Source organism: Ambystoma mexicanum, chromosome 13 (genome assembly GCF_040938575.1).
Source record: "Ambystoma mexicanum isolate Mex_15411 chromosome 13, UKY_AmexF1_1, whole genome shotgun sequence".
In the NCBI taxonomy this organism is placed as follows: Eukaryota; Metazoa; Chordata; class Amphibia; order Caudata; family Ambystomatidae; genus Ambystoma; species Ambystoma mexicanum.
This window is the reverse complement of record NC_090938.1, coordinates 368,689,379-368,711,512: the sequence shown is the minus strand read 5'-3', so window position 1 is coordinate 368,711,512 and position 22,134 is coordinate 368,689,379. Positions and strand designations below refer to the sequence as shown.

The 22,134-nt window shown below is 45.5% G+C and overlaps 1 protein-coding gene across 8 annotated transcripts in view; it reads right to left on the bottom strand.

The window, feature by feature from the left end:
• Positions 1-22,134, bottom strand: part of RPGRIP1 (RPGR interacting protein 1) — a 638,645-nt gene that overhangs the window by 512,618 nt on the left and 103,893 nt on the right. For all 8 annotated transcript variants that reach the window (XM_069633891.1, XM_069633894.1, XM_069633896.1 and 5 more), the window contains 3 exons: positions 19,259-19,391; positions 2,363-2,673; positions 1,055-1,157 (listed from right to left, as the gene is read on the bottom strand). In XM_069633891.1, the coding sequence (XP_069489992.1) occupies positions 1,055-1,157; positions 2,363-2,673; positions 19,259-19,391 (547 nt within the window). The remainder of the gene's footprint in view (positions 1-1,054; positions 1,158-2,362; positions 2,674-19,258; positions 19,392-22,134) is intronic.

The following is a 22,134-nucleotide window of genomic DNA, read 5'->3' as shown; positions in this document are numbered from 1 at the left end:
CCTCCTGCAATTACTGACCCAACACTCTACATCCTTTTAGTGCACAGATGAGATAGGTATTCGGAAACCACCATTTGCACGGTCTCCCATTGCTCATCTCTTATTCCTAGTCCAATCCGTTGCTACCTACCTCACCCTATCCCAACCTTTCCACTTGAGGCCACTTTTTATCCCAGGTAGATGTGTATAGCTTAACCCCTACCATCCATTCAAACATCATGGCAATGCTCTCTCGCATGCCTGACCCATCCCAACTGATTGTGCTGATGATCTAGGCATTAGTTATGCATCTCCCTGCTCACCGCTTTATCACCTCTCTCTTAATCCCGCTGTAGCTTGATGAGGACTTCTCTCATCCCACGACCCTCGCTTTGGAGGCTTAGCCTGCCGTCAGTTATCCTTTCTTGAAGCCCATCCTTTGCCTGCTATATTGCACAGACCTTCCACTATCACTGCTCCTTCGCCCCTTTTGCTTTACTCCAACTGTCGCCCCTCTCATTCTGAATATACCTTTTGCCATCCCCTCTACCATCTTGTCATTGTCGCTCTCTTATTGTCACTTTTACAGTTACTGTTAATTCTTTTGTACTTTATTTGTCTGAAAATCTGCTTATTCAGTTTACTCCTCAGTACTGTCCCTCTTATACCTTCTGTTCATGTGCCTCTGTGTGAGATTCGCAAAAAAATTGATTTCTTTGTTGACGCATAGAGCATCAAGATTTACGCACATAGAAACAATGGTTGAACCCCTCTTTTTTTTTTTTTACATAGATGACTGTGTTGCAGCTCCTTCTTTACCATGCTCTGGCACCCTAGGCCTGGACCACACTTTACAAATAAAAAATACAATGTAGATTAATTACCTGGTAGGCCAGCCCACCTTCGAAAGAGAAAACATATGTTCAAGGCTTTTATTACCAAAGGTTCTTGTCGTCATTGCAAGTAACGTGTAGGTTATACCCCTTTAGCTCCCCAAATGAGTTCAATAAAATCTACTGTAGAGATTAAAAGTGGGTGGGGGGATTATGCTTTCCCGCAAGAATTCCATACTCACAAGCGCTCAATCTCTGCCCTTGCAGCCTCGCTCAGCAAGGGCTCCCCGTACCTCGCTGGTGCTGTGTGGCTAGTTCTCATTGCTGGACCCTGTACTCGCAGCCCTGTGGAGGGAAAAGTTTCAGACAATGTCTCTGTGCAGAAAACATCCATTTTCTTTTACTACAAATAATGATTTTGAATTTGGTTTGAGAATTGGATGGCTCCCTAAGGGGTACATGTTTAGGTATATATTTTATGAAGCACGTTAGAGTGGCACAATAATTAAGACGTGTTTTCATGGGGACATTATTTGGGATGCATTAGCAGATGAACAGATTAAAGGGTACTTTATCCAAGGTAGATTGTCATGGGCACTATTTCAATTGGACATTGCAAAGGGGACAATGTTATGGACACATCATCAGCAGAACATTAGGATCAATTTATCTGGCGAGCACAAAACAAGGTACATAATCTGAGGCACAATAATAAATGCACAATATTAGAGGGGCATCACCTGGCTCTCATTTTTAGGTACGCCTTATCAAGTGCACATTACAAGGAAGGCTTTTTTAGGGGCATATTATTAGTCCTATGCTGTAATGCACCCCTTTTTAGGGACACCATATTAGCAGCACATTATTAGAGAAACATTAGGGATTGAGATCACTTTAGGGCCCATTTATTGGGGCTGTACTATGTGGGGCACACTAAGCAATTCATAATCGGGGGCACAGTCTCAGAATAACATTACAGGGAGACATTATTACAGCTATCGTTCTCTGCTACAATACTGGGGCATATGAATTGGGGCACACCATCAGGGCAACGGCCATAAACAATCACTTGTTATTAGGGGAAAGTCAGGCAGGGGACACTACCAAAGGCTGTGTTAGTGGGGGAACTTGGGGCATTTTAGAAACATATGACTGCAAACACCAGTTGGGCTTTTCCATGAATATCAGCGATGCAAACAAGGTTTCTTTGCAGCGCATTAAAAGCCAGGTTACTCGGTCCCCCTCTCCTACACTTCCGCCGTCCCAATTCCACTATACGTCCATCCCGAATTCCCCGTTTTACCAACCCCATGCTATTGGTTTTACCCTCTCCTTTTGGGTCGCAATGTTGTACTTTATTTTAAGCCCGCTCTCCCCTTCATACCTCTCTCCCCCCACCCCTGCCCTCATGTCCAAAGGCTGTAAACTTTCCTCCTTCCCCCCAATCACCCTCCCTTCTTAGATTTTGCACTATCTCGTCTGTGGACTTGTAAAGCGCTTATACATTCGACTATAGTTTTCTCCACCAGTCCACGGCATCATCACCTTACCTCGCTTTGCTTTTTCGGGCAAATGACTCTCCAGGCCTTGGTCGCGTAGCCCTGAGTCGGTCCTTGCCAAGATGTTGCCATAGGGGCAGTGGCGGCAGCTGCTTCCCTGAATCTGCAGCTGCCGCGTGCAGGCCGCCAGCCGGTGGCGCAATGCCTCGTTCTTCCGCTCCAGCTCTTTCACGCGATCCCGCAGCTCCTCCTGTGCTTCCTCTGCTGCCAAGTCTCTGCCCAGCCACCGGGACCCTCCGGCTGGGGGCCCTGCACCACCCGATTTCCGCTCAGACACTAGACGAAGCAATTTAGTGCCCATCCTGAAGGCGAGAGAATACATCTTAACACTGAACCACATGGCTTAAATAATATCATGGCAGCATAACCTAGGTAAGGCCAAGCTCGGACAGGCCTATAGGGCAATAGGGCAATGCCCGAAGTGCAGGCCCAACATGCTAGTGTGGACCAGTGGTTTTTGGTCAAAGCTGGACAGATTTAAAACCAAAGTTAGCCTGTTTGATTAGTTAATTCACTGCAGCTAGTAGTTTTAACGGTATTCAGGTAACATTATCCCCACAAATAATGTCACCAGACATATAGTCGCCGGGAAACAGCATAGGCAACATTATTTATGGGGACAATATATGGGGTAAATGGGAACGGGGGTAAATGGGAACGGGGGTTGTGGGGGTGTCCCCCGGTCCCTTTAAGAAAATGTGGGTGTTGTGGGTGACACATGAAAAAAAACGACGTCATTCTTGTATGACGACATTTTTGCAGGGATATTATCACATGGAACCATTTTGACCGGTGTTACCGAACAAAATTATTTCCAGTGCACAATTTGCAATCTATTGGGCCACATTAAGAGTTTGGTGGTATGTCGCAGTTAATCCGGCGGGATACCACAAAACGGAATTACCGTTCCCGCCACTTGATCTGCTGGAATTGCAGACAGAGTACAAGTGGCAGCAATAATTAAATCCCCATTGCATGTGGATTGCCAGTAATACCGGCTGTTTTTTTCTCTTGGCTGGAGGTAACTCAGAAACCCCAGGGGCAAACTTGCACTCTGCCAGTGCGGTAAAGTGCCGGTAGACGGAATAACCGGCATGTTTTAACGCACCGACAGGGTTGTAATTTGTCCTATTAAACTCCCCCTTCAGTATTGCTCCAACAGTCTGCCACAAATGGTAGAAATTGACATTCGTGTCTGTGGGCTACCTTTTCAATAGCGCCAGAGTCATTTTTATGCCCTTGTCCGACCCTGGGTAAGGCAGCTGGTGTTGATGTTTGGTTTGCTGGTTGTGTGATGTTGCCCTAACAGTCTTGAAACTGACTGTTTTTAATGGGCTGCTAATGCCCAAGCCAATATAAACGCCTTTGAAGGCATACATACACGCTTCTTCAACTTGCGCCCCTCCAGATGTTTTTGCCTATTATTCCTATGATCCTTCAACATTGGCTATGCTGGCTAGGGCTGATGGGGGTTGTAGTCCTAAACATCGGCCATGCCAAAGGCTCCACATGTTTGCATTGGTATACTAACTTGGGGAAATATACAAATTGGGACTCATTACAAGACAAGTTTAATGGTAAATTGGTGGGAAATCCACTATTTGCCATCAAAATCATGTACTGTTACCACAACTCGGTTCTGAGAGTTACCAATGGATTATTAGTGGTGGTATGGTGGTGAACATCCTAATTATTTGAGGCCAATGGACTCCATGGGAATTTCTGGTGACTTACTGTGAGCAGTAATTCTGTGTGGTAAATCTGCTGATTACTGGAGGTAAGTGGAGGATTTACCTCCAGCTTTTTGTGGAGGTGAATCCTCCATGTTAACTCAGAATTTAGTGGTGCGGTTAAAGTGGCAGTGATTCTGTTACTGCCAAAAGCGTGTAGGGAGCGGGATTACTGCCTCCTTTTTTTTTTTACCACACCACCTAATTCGTTGTGGGGCCCTTTTAACTTGATTGCAAATTGAAATGCACATGTAGAGGAGACATTACACAACTGACACAGCATTTTTGAACAAACAGATCGCTAACAAACAAAATATTTTAATGAGATATTCTTCCAATCATTAGAGTTCAACAGGAAAACTGTGATGAGCATGGTTCTGTCTGAGCATGGTTCTGTCTTTTTAAGAAATGTAAAGCTTGTGCTCATTCGCAGTTCAGTGTGCACTAAGGCCCATCCCCAACAAGCTCACTAGCCTTTAATGCTTTAACCCTTTATGCTCCATCCATACCCAAGGCCACCAGGCATGTAAGGTAGATGACTGGAGAGTGTTAAGTATGGGTGACTATTGGCTAGGAGTACAATAGTCAACAGGGTGAATAATAAGTACTTACTCCTTCTTCACAGACTCCCTTTCCATAATAACTAGAACATTTTAAATAATTTCAACATATTGTTTTTGGATAAGGTAGCCTGAGGACCACACAGTAGATCTAGTTACGCCTGACCGAATTGATCATCCGTTCTAGTGCTTACATCATACACGCAGGATTCATTTTTTAGTTCCCCGTACATTGGTGGTGGGGACCTGTTACGTTTGCACTTGAGCGCCGACAGGTCCCTGCTGCCAACGTTTCCTCATTTGCACAGTGGAATGCAAAAGGGGAGGGCCAAAAGGCGGCATATACAATTCAAAACTGCCTTATTTGCACTCTGCCGTACAAATTGAGTAAAAGCTGCCTGCCTTGTAGCCATGGCAGGCAGCATTTACAATGGATTGCTATGGACTCCGCCTGTTTTTTGCTGGTGAAAAGGCCGGAGGACTCCATAGGAATCCATAGCTTTTGCGACGGGTCAAATGCTGGAGTATTTGAATGGTGGAGAGGCAGCGATCGAGCCGGTTGGGGGCCAAGGGAGTCGGTCATTCCCCTGACCCACTGGTGCCCAGTGCGCCCCCCATTCTGCCCGCAGGATTGGCGCTCAGACAGGACTGGCAATGACTGAGCACCAGCCCAGATTTTAAAGGAAGACCCCCTGAGTGGCGTGCTGCACTCGTGGGCGTCAATTTTTTAAACATCATCAGGGCTGGCGGTCTGAGCACCAGTGCTGACCGCCAACTCTGATGATATAAAAAAACAACCTGTGAGTTATGTTATGTTATATAGATAGCTTATATCAACAGTTACAAACATTAAACTTCTACTGTTAATTAAGTCATGTTAAAAATATTTCTTTATTTACTTCATTCTGAGCATAGAAAAATACATATATATATCAAAAACAATTAAAAAACACTGTATAAAAAATCACAATTAAAAAAACTGTGACAAGCATTACCTTCAGAAAAAGGCAAGGATCTAAATCGATATTTATGATTTGATATTAGAGGTTCTAATCTGTATCTCTAAGTCGAAATTGTCATTTTCTTGACCTCTCTAGAATTTCAATGGATCTAACACCCAATTTCAATTGGATTGTAATGCACTCGACATGTTTCAGTTCTCTTAACTTGATTTAGGAACTTTCTTCAGGAGTATTTGTCACTTGCTATTCATAAAAACATAGACCATATGTTCTTATTGCATAAGACTGGAGCTTTTCTCCAGCGTCTTGTGGACAGTGTAAACAATGTTTCTTTTTTACTGTGAAACTTGTTGTAACTGTTGATAAAAACAATACAGAGGAAAGGGTTAACTACACATGCTAAATTTAATCTCTGTGATTTAAATATAAATCTAGAATAGACCTAAAGGTAACTTTACCTGGTCTAGTCCGTGGAGTAAACTGAGATAATAATCTTGAATTAAGCAAGAGTTGTCATCTGGATGGTGTAAGTCCCCCTGAATATAGGGGTGATCTACCTGTAAAGAGATTTTCATTATCTATTTTAAAAGAGTTTCTGAGAGATAGTGGGGTGGTGTTGTCAATCAGTGGGCATTCTAAAATGACGTTTGGTAGATAGAGAATAAAAATGGATACCCTTGTCCAAAGTCAGATATTCGACTAGTAATATCGAAGGTCTACTTTGTTTCCGGACTCAAATAGGACTCTTTTGTTGGCAGTTGGTACTACACTCAATGTAGCTTTAAGGCACTTCTGTAGTAAAAAAAAGTTGAAACCATTTAGGAGCTCAGAGGTTATAGGGCCATTAAGTAATAAGTGCAGGATTAATACATTTACCCACTAGGAAGCTCCAGTTTACCTATGATTTCTTAGATGGTAAAAGACTTGTTTCGCCTGTTAGTGTTCGTTGTTCAATCATTGGGAAACCATGGATTCCATGGGTCGAAATTAGTCTCTAAAAAGACCGGAGTAGAAGGAGCCGCACTGGGGTATGAGCCCACCTACTGGACATCATCCATGCGGTAATTGTAGGGTATGTAAATACACTCATACATCTAAAGAAATCGATATTGGTCTAGACAAAAATGGCAACAAACGAGATTCTCCAATTGCAATACTGAATTTATGATTTATATGAACATGTGCCCATGTGGCAACAGATACATAGGCAAAACGAACAGAAAGATAAAAACCCGGATTATAGAACACCGGAGCTGTGTAAACAACAAAGTACTAACAGCCCCTATGGTTAAACAATATATAGACCATAACCATACCAGTGACGATTTGAAGTGGACTGTTTTGTTTACAATGATGGGTACAGACATTAATAAAAAGAAAAAAGCTCTAATTGAAAAAGAACAAAGATTGATCTTTTTAACAAAAAGCGACAAGAAAGGGGTAAATGAAGCGATCGAATGGCATAAAATATAAGCCACAGATCGACTGCAGTCATAAGGATGTCCCCAGTGTTTACACACTTCTAAGCAAGCTCTATTAGTCCACAGCTTTATCAATGAACCATCTACTTTTGAGAAGTAATAAGTAGTATCAGAAGACAGAACTAGTCATGAGCTGGGAACTTCAGAGTTTCCTGTGATTTCAAACAGAATTCAGACACTAGGCCACACTGACTCTCTCTGCGACATCCAGGTCGTAATCTGATGTTATATTATTATATTACCTTCATCAGAGGTAACACTTGCTGTCATTAGGCCTGCCTCGCTATGAAATCAACACGTGAGTGTATTCCTATGAGACGGATTATGGTGTTGTTCCTAATAGGGTTCACGGCATTAGAGTGCTTAGAAAAGAAATAACAGGTATGGACTGATGTAGGTTATAAAAATAAAAAAGGACCATCACTGCCCGACTGGTACTCACTAAAGATGGCGAGATGGGTACGAAAGTGTAATACCTATCTTTATGCCGATACAGGTCATGATTGCTATGTAGAATCACAACCAGGAATCCAGTGGTTTAAGGACTCGGATCGTAGATTGTTTGCCTGGCAATTAGTATTAATGCAATTAGGCACGATATTCCTTCCGTGTGCTATCGCTTAAATCAGTGGGAATAATAACAAAGAAAGGACTGAACTAGAGCAATCCCCATCCAAGATGGTGGACATAGTTTTTAACAACGCCAGTAGACCAGCATAACAAGGGAGGAAACAGCTGCAGACCCAGATTGAATGCAGAAGTAGAGTATGTGATACTCAGCCTAGGCCGAGGGTAAGAGATGCGATTTCCTTATTACATGGGACACTTCAGTAACCAGAAGCATACTTCATTAGCTCTGAAACGAACGAGCGCATTGATTCACCTTAAATTCATGGCCCATTGTGGCTCCTTCTATTCCGGTCTTTTTAGAGACTAACTTCGACCCAAGGAATCCATGGTTTCCCAATGATCGAACGACGAACACTAATAGACGGAACAAGTCTTTTACCATCTAAGCAATCATAGGTAAGGTGGAGCTTCCTAGTGGGTAAATGTATTAATCCTGCAGTTATGACTTAATGGCCCTATAACCTCTAAGCTCCTAAATGGTTTCAACTTTTTTTACTACAGAAGTGCCTTAAAGCTACATTGAGGGTAGTACCAACTGCCAACAAAAGAGTCCTATTCGAGTCTGGAAACAAAGTAGACCTTCGATACTACTAGTCGAATATCTTTTGGACTTTGGACAAAGGTATCCATTTTAAATCTCTATCTAACAAACGTCATTTTAGAATGCCCATTGATTGACAACACCACCCCACTATCTCTCAGAAACTCTTTTAAAATAGATCATGAAAATCTCTTTACAGGTGGATCACCCCTATATTCAGGGGGACTTACACCATCCAGATGACACTCTTGCTTAATTCAAGATTATTATCTCAGTTTACTCCACGGGCTAGACCAGGTAGAATAGACCTTTAGGTCTATTCTAGATTTATATTCAAATGACAGAGATTAAATTTAGCATTTGTAACTAACCCTTTCCCCTGTATTGTTTTTAACAACAGTTACAACAAGTTTCATAGTAAAAAAGAAACATTGTTTACACTGTCCACAAGACACTGGAGAAAAGCTCCTATCTTATGCAATAAGAACATATGGTCTATGTTTTTATGAATAGCAAGTGACAAATACTCCTGAAGAAACTTCCTAGATCAAGTTAAGAGAACTGAAACATGTCGAGTGCATGACTGTCAGGTGTTGGCAGAATTCGTCCGTGTTAGGACGCACTAATTATCAGGCTTCCACTAGACATAGGGTTGATGGATTTCGTACATGCCAAAGAACTGTGACTACTGTTCCTTTAAGACCTCGCCTGCCAGGAGCCTGGAGGTTGGCATGGAGACAGTGGCGTCCTCTCACTGCTTCCTGTTTTCACCGCGCACGCTGAGGGATGTTTTTGTATTTATCATATGACTCTCTATTTAAGCCCTGCCTCTACGTCCCTCCGGTGCTTCTGAATGTTGTATTCTAGCAGCTTGTTTATATTTCCTCGTATCCAGGTTTCTGTCCTTGTTCCCTCTGCTTTGTTTCCTCGTATTCTGACACGGATCGCCTTTGGATTGCCTAGCCTTGCCCATTGTACTCTTGCCGCCTGCATCGTATTGCGACCTCGGACCGCCTTTGGATTGCCTAAGCTTTGCCCTCTGTACTTTTGCTGCCTGCTTCGTATTCTGACCCGTACTGCCATTTGGATTGCCAAGCTTTGCCCCTGTGAACTTTATCTTCCTGCACTACAGCAGAGCCCACAGTGAACCCATCTGGCTTGGCTGATTCCTGCTCTACAGCGGAGCCCAAAGTGAACCCATCCGGCTCGACTGATTCCTGCTCTACAGCAGAGCCCACAGTGAACCCATCCAGCTCGGCTTATTCCTGCACTACAGCGGAGTCCTCTCTGAACTCATCCGAAACAGCTGATTTCCGGCTCCCTTGTATTTTGCTCAGTTCTGCCCAGAGTTCATCGTTTTCCGACCTCTCCCACCTCGGACTTCCTTCTGCCCTACTTCCCGCGTTTGGGACTTTGGAACTCTTTTTGTTTTTTAGTGTTTAGGGAACTTTTACTCCTCAGGTACACGGACTAGAGCAGGGGTGCACAACTGATTTTTACAGAGGGCTGAAAGTACCCTACATGATGGCTATAGTGGGCCGAAAAGTAAATGTGGGTGGGGCGGTAGGCGTGGCGTGGCGTGGCAGGAGGATTTTTCAACCCCTAATTTTTATTAAACACTATGCCCCATAGCCCCCAACCCTCAAGCAAACACTATGCCCCATGGCTCCCACCACCCCTCATGCAAACACTATGCCCAAGGCCCCCACCCCTCAAGCAAACACTATGCCCAATGACACCCACCCCTCATTCAAACACTATGCCCCATGGCCCCCACCCCCAACCAAACACTATGCCCCATGGCCCCCACCCCTCATGCAAACACTAGGCCCCAAGACACCCAACCCTCATGCAAACACTATGTCCCATGGTCCCCACTCCCCAACCAAACACTATGCCCCATGGCCCCCACCCCTCATGCAAACACTAGGCCCCAAGACACCCACCCCTCACGACAACACTATGTCCCATGGCCCCCACTCCCCAACCAAACACTATGCCCCATGACACCCACCCCTCATGCAAACACTATGCTCCAAGGCACCCACCCCTCAAGCAAACACTATGTCCCATAGCCCCCACTCCCCGACCAAACCCTATGCCCCATGACACCCACCCCTCATCCAAACACTATGCCCCAAGACACCCACCCCTCATCCAAACACTATGCCCCAAGACACCCACCCCTCATGCAAACACTATGCCCCAAGACACCCACCCCTCATGCAAACACTATGCCCCAAGACACCCACCCCCAAGCAAACACTATGCCCCATGCCACCAAGCATGCGCCATGCATACATACTCATACAGACCCCAACCCCCCCACCCCTGCATACAAACTAACAAGCATACACCATGCACCCATACAGACCCGAACCCCCCACCCCCAACTCAGCACACAAACCCACAAGCATACACCATGCACCCATACAGACCCGAACCCCCCACCCCCAACTCAGCACACAATCTCACAAGCATACACCATACACCCATACAGACCCCACCCCCAACTCACCATACAAACTCACAAGTATACACCATGCACCCATACAGACCCGAACCCCCCACCCCCAACTCAGCACACAAACCCACAAGCATACACCATGCACCCATACAGACCCGAACCCGCCACCCCCAACTCCTCAGCACACAAACTCACAAGCATACACCATGCACCCATACAGACCCCACCCCCAACTCACCATACAAACTCACAAGTATACACCATGCACCCATACAGACCCGAACCCCCACCCCCAACTCAGCACACAAACCCACAAGCATACACCATGCACCCATACAGACCCGAACCCCCCACCCCCAACACAGCACACTAACCCACAAGCATACACCATGCACCCATACAGACCCGAACCCCCCAACTCAGCACACAAACCCACAAGCATACACCATGCACCCATACAGACCCGAAACCCCCACCCCCAACTCAGCACACAAACCCACAAGCATACATCATGCACCCATACAGACCTGAACCCCCCCACCCCAACTCAGCACACAAACTCACAAGCATACACCATGCACCCATACAGACCCCACCCCCAACTCACCATACAAACTCACATGCATACACCATGCATCCATACAGACCTGAACCCCCCACCCTCCAACTCACCAAACAAACTCACAAGCATGCACGCATACAGACCCAGACACCCCACCCCCACATCTCAACATACACTTCACTTGCACACAAACACATTCAGGCAGACCCGACACACACCCCACCCCCGCATCTCAACACACACTGCACTTGCACACCAACACATTCAAGCAGACCCGACACACACCCCACCCCCGCATCTCAACATACACTGAACTTGCACACAAACACATTCAGGCAGACCCGACCCCCCCCCCCTCCGCATCTCAACACACAATCCACTTGCACACAAACACATTCAGGCAGACCCGACACACACCCCACCCCCGCATCTCAACATTCACTGAACTTGCACACAAACACATTCAGGCAGACCCGACCCCCACACCCCCTCCGCATCTCAACACACACTGCACTTGCACACAAACACATGCAAGCAGACCCGACACACACCCCACCCCCGCATCTCAACATACACTGAACTTGCACACAAACACATTCAGGCAGACCCGACCCCCCCCCCTCCGCATCTCAACACACAATCCACTTGCACACAAACACATTCAGGCAGACCCGACACACACCCCACCCCCACATCTCAACATACACTGAACTTGCACACAAACACATTCAGGCAGACCCGACACACACACCCCCTCCGCATCTCAACACACACTGCACTTGCACACAAACACATTCAAGCAGACCCGACACACACCCCACCCCCGCATCTCAACATACACTGAACTTGCACACAAACACATTCAGGCAGACCCGACACACACACCCCCTCCGAATCTCAACACACACTGCACTTGCACACAAACACATTCAAGCAGACCCGACACACCCCCCACCCCCGCATCTCAACATACACTGCAGACATACAAATACAAACACGCCCATACACACCCGACACACACCCCCACCTCCGCATCTCAACATACATACAAAAACAAAAAACACAGTCAGGACGGACCCGAGACAGACAGACACACACAAACATACAGCCCCCCCCCAATGTACTTACCCCGACGTGCTGGAACGCTGGCGAGGCTTCTGGCACTACGGCTGGCGTGGCAAGCAAGGCTGAAATGCCTTCCGGCATCAAGCCTTACTGGCCACGCCAGTCGTAGTGCTGGCACTCCATTGGTGCAGCACACACGCACTACGTGGCTCGTAGGAGCTGCGTGGTTCGTGTGCACTGAACCAATGAGGGCCAGTGTTTTGTCCGGCCCTAAAGACAACAAAGACTTTCCTAATGGAGGGCGGCCGATGCTGCTTGCGGGCCGCCCTCCATTAGGAAAGTCTTTGTGCCTCGCGGGCCGGACAAAACGGCATGGCGGGCCGCAACTGGCCCTCGGGCCGTATGTTGTGCACCCATGGACTAGAGACTGCCTTGGTGTACCATTAGGCGTCCACTTGCCGTCGGGTTAGGTTTTGTTTATTGGATCTCTGCAGGGATTCTCTTCCATCTGGTCTACACTTTGAACTTTTGATTTTGCTACGAAGTTTCTGGTTCTGGACTTCCTCTACTATCTGGTGATTTCAAGAACTCTGTGTATTGCTCAGGTTAGTGCTTGGTTTCACTCTTGGTTTCTTTTTGTTACTCTCACGAATAGCACTATTCTGATTACCGATTTTTTTTGCAGTTGTCGGGGGTTCTTGCCTGTACATTTGGGAAGACATCTCATTCCGTTATCCTGATCCTTGTTGTTCCGGATTCACCATTGGCATTCCATCTTTCCGCCAATCAACTGTTCTGGTTGTTCATTGTATCAACTAGTCCGGTAGATTGGTGGGAAGAATTCCTCGACTACACTACGAGGGCAAGAGCGCATCTGACAATGACAATGGTATATGTTAGATCCATTGAAATTCTAGAGAGGTCAAGAAAATGACAATTTCGACTTAGAGATACAGATTAGAATCTCTAATATCAAATCATAAATATCGATTTAGATCCTTGCCTATTTCTGAAGGTATTGCTTGTCACAGTTTTTTTTATTGTAATTTTTTTATACAGTGTTTTTTAATTGTTTTTGATATATATGTATTTTTCTATGCTCAGAATGAAGTAAATAAAGAAATATTTTTTACATGACTTAATTAACAGTAGACGTTTAATGTTTGTAACTGTTGATATAAGCTATCTATCTTTTGTTTAAACTAGTTTAACTAACCCATTATAAGATAGAGCTGCCACCAAAGGTGGTATAGATGGGATTCCCCCAAAATTAAATTTAGTATGTTATGTTATATGACATTTATATGATGCATACTGCCATTGGTATGGCCCGAAGCGATGTGGGGATGAACGCCCTTTGGAGGACCGTACTCTGGGATGTGAGATGTGAAGGAAGACTTTCTAAAATGCGTGTGTGCATTTTTAGTCAGCACAAAGGTAGGTAGGGAGTGGTTAGGTCCCTAATAGCAGCCAATAGATATCTGAAGAGAGGAGGGGTAGCATGGCAGATTGTCAGACGAGTAGGCAATTCAAGCAGAATGATTATGTGAACAGATGGACCACATTATTTTGTGGGACTCAGCTGTATTCTATTGGTGTTGCTGATGTATGTTTGTGTAGTTGCTGATTGAAGTTGAGCAGTGTTTGTTGCAGATGTATGGAGACAGGTCGGCCGTGCCCTGGGCGGGATACAGCTATGTTTCATTGTGATGGTGAACTTGACTTTCCAGACAAGCACGTCTGACACCTAGTTTGATGTGGTCTTGTAGAGCTTTATCCTAAGGCAAGGCTGAGATGCATTCCATGGGCAACTAGGTCCTATCTTGTCGACTCCTCAGATCCCCCCACATTCCTGTCAGGGTGGGTAATAGTTCACCCAGGAGATAAACTAAGTGTGTGAGGATGCTGAAGTGAAGAACCATGTTATGGGAACCTTCCTGAAGGTGAGGTCATCCTGCAGCGGAATGGCTAAATGGGAGAGAGTTCCATATTGTGGGTGCTTGGACTGAGAAAGAGGAGCCCCCTATTCTGGTTGATTTTTCAACTGGAATGACGAGGAGGAGTGCTCCGCCTGATCTAAGGTTTCTGATGGGCCTGTAGTGTATACATTTATGCTGCAGATATTCTGGTCGTGTGTTGTGTAGGGTCTGTGATGCACATTGCCTTGAAGGAAGATCGTCGGCCAATTGGCAGCCTGTGAAGGATGAGGAGGGCTGGAATGATGTGTTCTCTAGGTCTTAGGGGAAGGAGAAGCCTTGCAGCAGTGTTTTGTGCCCATTGGAGTTTTCATAGTTGTGATGCGGGGGCCACCCAGGTATATGGTTTTAGCATAGTATAAGCGTGAAAGGATGATGGCAACGTTCCCAGAGACTGTGTCGAAAGGTCAGCTAGGGAAAGATGCTGCAGAGAATGTAAATGTCTAGGTAGCAGTTTTTTGTCACTGAGTTGATGTGATAGGGTCGGGTCCATGTCCATAATGCATTTGAGGTTTTTTACTGTGTTGGAGGTAGTGGGGGGTGGTCCTAGGAAGAGTGGCCCTGGGGTTGGTTGGGGGAAGAGGGTGGGCTTCCTGCAGAGCTTGACCTTGGTTTTTCCTGGGTTCAGAAGGAGTTGGTTAGCAGTCATCCAGTGTTCAATTTCTGAAAAAGACATGATGCAAGTTCGGGGGAGGCTGAGGAGGGGTCCTTTGGGATTTTGAAGACGATATGGGTGCCGTATGCGTAGTTATAGCAAGAAAGGCCATAAAATCGAATGAATGCTTTGAGGGCGCTCAGATGTTAAAGAGCAAAGGAGAGAGAGAGGCACCCTGTGACAATATATGGGCAATTCGGCAGGGAGTAGAGGAGAAGGGAGGCATTTGAATTATTTGTGATCTGTTGGACAGGAAAGAGGATATCCACTTTAGAGCTGCTTCCCTGAAGCTGAGAGAGTAGAGTTTGTCCGTGAGAGTGGTGTGCTCAAAGGTGTCAATGGTGTTGAGTTTTGATGGCCTTGTATGCAGAGGTTGCGTGGCGGGAAGCATTACTGAGAAAAGGTTCCCCCTCTTTGATGGCCTGGAGTGCAGAGGTTATGCGGCAGGAAGTGTGGGTTTCAAAAGCTTTCCCCATTATGAATGGTGCTTCGGTGGCAGGCAAGCACCTGAGTGCACTTGGAGCAAGGAACGCTCCTTTCCTGAGCAGCACGGGCCGTGGGAAGCGAAGGAAAGCAGTTTGCTGTGTAAATGGAGGTGGAGAAAGCAGAAGGCACAGTGGCAGGAAGGGAGCAGACACGTATGCAGCACCCGGTGAGTTCACTAATATTGTGTAACCCCGTAATGCTGCGTAATCACCCGCTGGCCATAAATAATTACTTTAAATACCAAACTGGTGTAAAGAAGTTAAGCTGGTAGAATAAGAGTAACTTTGAATACTGAACTGATACAAAGAAATTAAAGTGGCAGAATAAGAATTTTGGAAGCAGACAAGAAGGTTATAATAGCATTAATAAAGGTGGAAGAAATAGCCAAAACAGAAAGGGGGCAATATTAAAACAAGCTAATAAGAACCAACATTGCCAAAGCCAAGAGAGGGCAATTCAGAAGCAAGCTAATTGTAACCCATATTGCCAAACAGAGAAGGATGCAAAAGTTGTAAAAGACCCAAACAAGCATTGTCTAAGCCAAAGAAGAACAACTGTGGTAGAAAGCCCTTTTCACCATTTAGTTGATGTAAGAGTGGGAAGACAAGAGTGGCGGGAGAGCAGCCCTTCTGATTGAAATCATTCAGGAAGAGAGGAGCATAACCTACATTGCATGTGGCAATCACAAGAGTAGGACAAATAGCATCAATGTGTATCATGTCTTTCCAGAAGAAGCAGTTAATTGTATAAAGTAGTTGTTTGAAGTAAACTTTACCACAGAAGTACTTGTAATAGTGTTAGGAGCTGTTAGTCCTGGCAGGTGAGTATACCAGGGTAGGTACTTTGGAGTGGTAGACCTGGCAGGTCAGTGGACCAGGTAGAAGTCATTTAAGTACTGTGATTGGTAAGAGACTGAGAAGAAGAAGAAGAAGAAGAAGAAGAAGAAGAAGAAGAAGAAGAAGAAGAAGAAGAAGAAGAAGAAGAAGAAGAAGAAGAAGAAGAAGAAGAAGAAGAAGAAGAAGAAGAAGAAGCACGAAAGTAATGTGTGAACTATTGTGGAAGCATCCTGATAAATCATTTTTGTTGATACGGATGAATTGTGGAAGGGTTTGTGTTTAGTAAGAAGAAGTTGTGTTGAACTCTATGCTACAAGTGGAGAGATACATACATGTCGCTTATTTGAACTGTTGGTCAAAGTCCAAGTAAAAGACTTTTGGAGTCAGAAGAACTTTGTCATTGGAACTTTGTTGCAAAATGAAACGTTCATAATTTTGAACTGTTGGTTGAAAATGCAGCTTTGAATCTGAGCAAAGGCACCTCACCCAGGTTACAAGGAGAAACAGTTATTAGGTTTATGTTGGACATAACTGTTGGCTATGTTATATATTTGAATTGCTATATATTCCCTTTTTGAGTTTGTTGTATGTACAAGTGTGAGGGACGGATTCCTTTTCTTAGAGTGTTTCCATTAGTTTATTTTGATAGTCGGGGAAATCTTCTTCACTGTAGGGATTGTGAAGCGTTTATCAAACCCTTTTGTGTTAATAAAATGGCATTTTATGAAAAACCTTTACCAAGTTGACCGCTGGACATTTCTGACCCCTCACACAGAATACAAGCAGAAGTCTAGATATAGGATAAGCAGTTTTTGAAGTGAATCTCCATAACTGGGCTCTTCAGGAATGTATCAAGGTTTTTAAGCCATGAGTGGAGGCGGGTGGAGTGAAGCCTGATGAGCACGTAGCTGTGAAACAATATAAGAAATGGATTGTTTCTTTATGATTTTGCTCAAGGAACCCTAAAAAAAGCCCTCCTTTCGTCCTCTGTTTCTTAGTGAAAGGCCCTTCCATGAAGACAGCCTAATTCTGCACAGCTTTCAAAAGATCTAACGTCTTGTGCTACACTGGATTGACTAAGGAGTCCAAAACTTCCCACGACATTGCCAAACAGGTGGTTCCAAAAAGTTTGAATAGATTCTGATAAGTTTGAATAGATTCTGATAGCAGGAAAATCAAGGCCCTTAGGAAGAATTCCAAGCCAAGTCTAACATGAAGCCTTCTGATGTTTATCAGAAGGCATTCTGTGAGAAGAGCTAGTAGACTTTGCTTTGGTACTAATAGCTTTTACTCTGAGCTCTTCCTCAGGGCTGCTGATACAGAAAGGTGACTGGTTGTCCTTCTTCCCAAGACATACCAATGCATACATCTAACACTTATTAAACAGGGCATAATAGTGGCCAGTAAGTACCTAAACACCATGCCCTGCTATAGGTACTGAAGTACCCACAAGGCATACACACATGTAAGGTCAAGAAGGTATCTCAGGAAAGGAAATGGTATAAGAGCACTACTGTGACATGGGAATCGGGCCAATGTAAGCTCAATCTTTCCGTGCTAAGGGGTCAGGTGTAAGGCTGCATCGGGATCTGGGAACTGATCTGGGTGAAAGGCCTTGGTAGTTATCTGGCGTTTCCCCCTTTAGAAGGAGCACCAATATATGCAGGCCACTCTCACAGAGAGCCTGTCCGAGCACCTCTGAGGCCCAAACCAACAGGAATCAATCTCAGGGAACTGAGTCTGTGTAAATACTGGCCTGCTTACCTTTTGTTTCTTCAGGAAGAAGTCCCAAAACAACAAAAGAGGTCTGAAGCCAAAGAAAGCAGGATGCCAGTACAGAACATGTCTAAAGACTAGTCTAGAAGAAATAGATTTGGCAAAAAAGTGAAAGTACACAGTGCTGGGTCTTCTGGCACTTGAGCAACAGTTGTGGGTTCAGTGTTAGAGAAATGGGATTGACACAGCAGACATTTCTTCAACCCCTTGGCATGGAGCATAAGAAGCAGGCCTTGGAGTGAGAAAACTGGAAAAGAAAATATGCAGATGATAAAAGCAAATTGGTATGAAGATGTGCAAATTATGCAAAGACATCCAGTCATTTCAAGAGAACTCTGGATGCCGGCGGGAGTATGGGGGAAGAAGCCTAGGCACAGTTAGGCATGTACAAGTTTCAGGTTTTCACATTTATTAAACAGACAGAACTATGAACTGCAAGATGTTTCAAGTCTGCTCAGATGCCAGGAGTAATATATTAGGTAATATATAGTAAAATGGGGCACACCGTCAAAATATTGGAGTTCTGCACTGTAGTCCGGGGTTCACTACTAGTGCTTGGCCCTACAGCAGCAGTGTTGGCTCCAGCGATTGTTGTTAATGCTGCATACTGGCATTTCGGGGCTTCATAGTAGCACTACACATTTCTGTACACAGGGATTGATGGTGCGGGAGCTTAAGTATAACTTTATGGCAGTTATGTGCTGTACTGGCTGTGATGCTCAAGGGTTTTGCTAAAGCCAGTTATTTTAGTCCATTGTTAAAATCCACTAGGTAAATTGCACCAAGGTGTTCTGAGTGTAAGGAGAAGCTAGATAAAGGGTTGATAGTCAATCACAGGTAAAAGGCACATTTTTGCACTTTATCATGCAGGATTGCACCTGTGGACTTCACTCTGAGGAACATAATCACTCCAGCTCTCGCCTATAAAATCACAACCTACTGATCAGGGAAGACACAAACATTAACTTTCATCTGTAGAGTGACAACTTCTGCAGCATTTGATCATTCATAGATGACAACATGTTACTCAAAGAAGATCACCAAGCCCACTCTCACCCAAGGGCAATAACACATTTCTTAGATGAGGAAAATATGGCAGCCACTCCCCTTTAAAAGGGCACTTCCAATGCCACCCTACATTGATGCCATATGGTACAAACCTCTTGATCTTGCTCTCTTGTTTCTGGGCATGCTCCTTGAGCAGTAGGTTCTCCTCATGCAGCCGCAGGAAGCGGTCCTCCAACTCCTCCCGGCTCACGCGGGCCACCCGCTGCCGAATCTTCATATCCTTCTCTAGAAGATTAAGAGACCTCTGTTCAAAACCCATAAACATACCTCAATTTAACACATGGAACTCTGTTTCGATGGTGATCTTAATCACATTTATACATGGGACTAGGACGCCTCGCACTAGCCAACACCCTGGAATTCCAATCAGGATTCTGTGAGGAGCAGCACGCACCAGATTGATCCAGAAATTGAAGGGATGACATTTACATGCCCAGGAAAGTGGATGAAGCCTTCAGCTTTGAAGAAATTGTAGAACATTGCCACAGGCATAAAAAGAGTGTGAGGGGTGAGAGAGAACATTTAAGAACATGGAAGAGAGATGACATTTTGGCAATTCAGAGTTCAACTTTCGGTAACAGTTGAGAACAGTTGAGAACAGTGAGTCATACAGTTGTTGATAGTCCACTTATGAGATTCCATTGACTAAGCATAGCTCAGTTTCAGGCACATGCAAGATAAGAGGAAAATGCACAATGTAAATCACGGGCTAGTGACGAACAGACACAGGGACATCTAATGTCAGTGCAAAAGACACAGGGGTCATTACGAGTTTGGCAGTATATGGCAAAAGTGGTGGTAACCGGAATTACTGCAAAATAATACAGATGGCAGAGAATCTGTATCCATATTTGTTCGACAGGCTAGCTACACACACTAGCTACACACACATTGGACTAAAGGAACCACAATACAACATTACATATCCCAATACATCGATGGTCTTCAAACTGGGGGGCTGTCCAAATTGTGTCATGGGGGGGGGCATAGACACCTAAAAAGGATGAAGATGACTGTAACATTACAAAGGATCAAGGTGACTATTCTTAAATGCAAAGGAGTATGTTTACTGATTATCATACAATATAGAAGTAGTACAAAATCTTCTTTTTAATAGGCTGGGCCCCCTCAGACCTTCTTTGACCCTCCTAAGGAGGGGAGCTAAACCCTAGGTGGAGGTCCCACAAACACTATTAGATCTCCAGGGAGAGGCAGGGGGGGGGGCTCTGTTTAAATACCAGTGCTATACAATGAATGATATGCTGATAAAATGCAACTAAGGAATTTGACACTGGAAGATGGCATGCCATGTACTCAGGTCACCATAGATTCAAATCCATCATGGAATGGACACAGACAACCTGCACAAGTAAAACCAAACACCCATCAGGGCGCATGCATGGGAGCAATGCACAGGCCCAATACATGCACCATGGCATGCTGCCCTGTCAATCACAGACCCTGAAAGCGACGAGTGCTGGCTGTGAGCTGGGTGCATGATGCAACACAACAGGGCAAATGCACCCGCTGAGTAGATGACTCCATGTGTAAGGACTGGAATGTGAAATCATGTTGTGTGACAATACTTGTGAAATCCATGCACAGTCTGTCCATCAAAATACTGTTGTAACAAACGACACATCCACAGTGCACTGTGACTGACACCTTTGCCCTTGCAGGTGACTCTGGATACCCCCAGCTTCCATAGTTCATGACACCACTGAGAAATCCACAGACACCACAGGAAGTCGCCTACAACCTGGCACACGTCCGAACTAGGGAGAGGCCCTCATGTATGGCCCAAAAAGGTGTGACAAATTGTCCTTGCCTGTGCAATGGTGTACAACATTGCATCAGGTGGAATGTTCCCCTGCCCCCCAAATGAGAACATGCCAACGCCTGATGAGGACAACTCAGTACCTGCGAGTGCTGTGCTGGCACGCACTGAGCGGGAAGAGGGCAAGGGCAGACTCCTGTTTCGCCAAGAACTCATTGACTATTATTTTTTTATCACCATTGTTATGCACTTGCCTCGCACCTATCTACATATTCACATCATTAGTTAAACACTTGCACACAATAAGGAATGTCCTAGCATTGCTTCAAGTGAAAAACAATTTAATGTTGAAATGTCAAATGAAGGTCAAATGACCTTCCCCAAAACGCCACCCCCTCCCCAAAAACCCTCCCCAAAATCCCTCTCAAAGCCCACCAAAAACCTTGCCCAAAAACACCCTCCCAAAAACCCTCCAAAAATCCCTCTCAACTTCCCCAAAAACCCTCCCCAAAAATACCCTCCCCAAAAACACCATTGCAGCAGCGTCCAACAGGTACTTTCTGCCCCATCTTGGGCATGGGGTCCATCTCCGGCTCCTTGCCAGTGAGGTGGTGCTGTGAGTGGTGCCTTTGGATGCTGGGTTGGAGAGCCCTCTGTGAGGGTCACAGAGGTAGAGGGCTCTGATCCGTGAGCCCGGATGAACTGCAGGGTGAGCTGCATGCATTGGTTAAGTGTCTCAGCAGAGGCTGAGGATGCCTCTATGTGCTCCCGCACTCTCTGTCCCACTGAGGTCATGGCATGGCGTGGCATGGGCGAGTGACCAGGGCATCCTGCGGATTTACCCCTGCAGGCAGTCATGCATGGCCTGCATGTGTTGGAGCTGCTGGTCCACCAGAGCCTCGATGCATGCCTGCCTCTGCTTTGTTGCATCCATCCTCGCCCATACTGCCGACATAGTTGGTACGGGCAGAAGTGGTAGGCTGTATGTAGGACCTGGGCTGAAGCAAGGTAATGCAAATCCCTTGTCATCCTCCTTCTCATCCCCCTCATCCTCATCAGTGGCATCATCATGAGCCCTGCCATGATGGACCAGTGACGGCACTGCCCGTGATGGGGAGGGGGGGCTTGCTGGAACCCACACCACTTTTAGCTAGAGATGGGATGGCAGCAGTATGTACCATGACAGGTCCT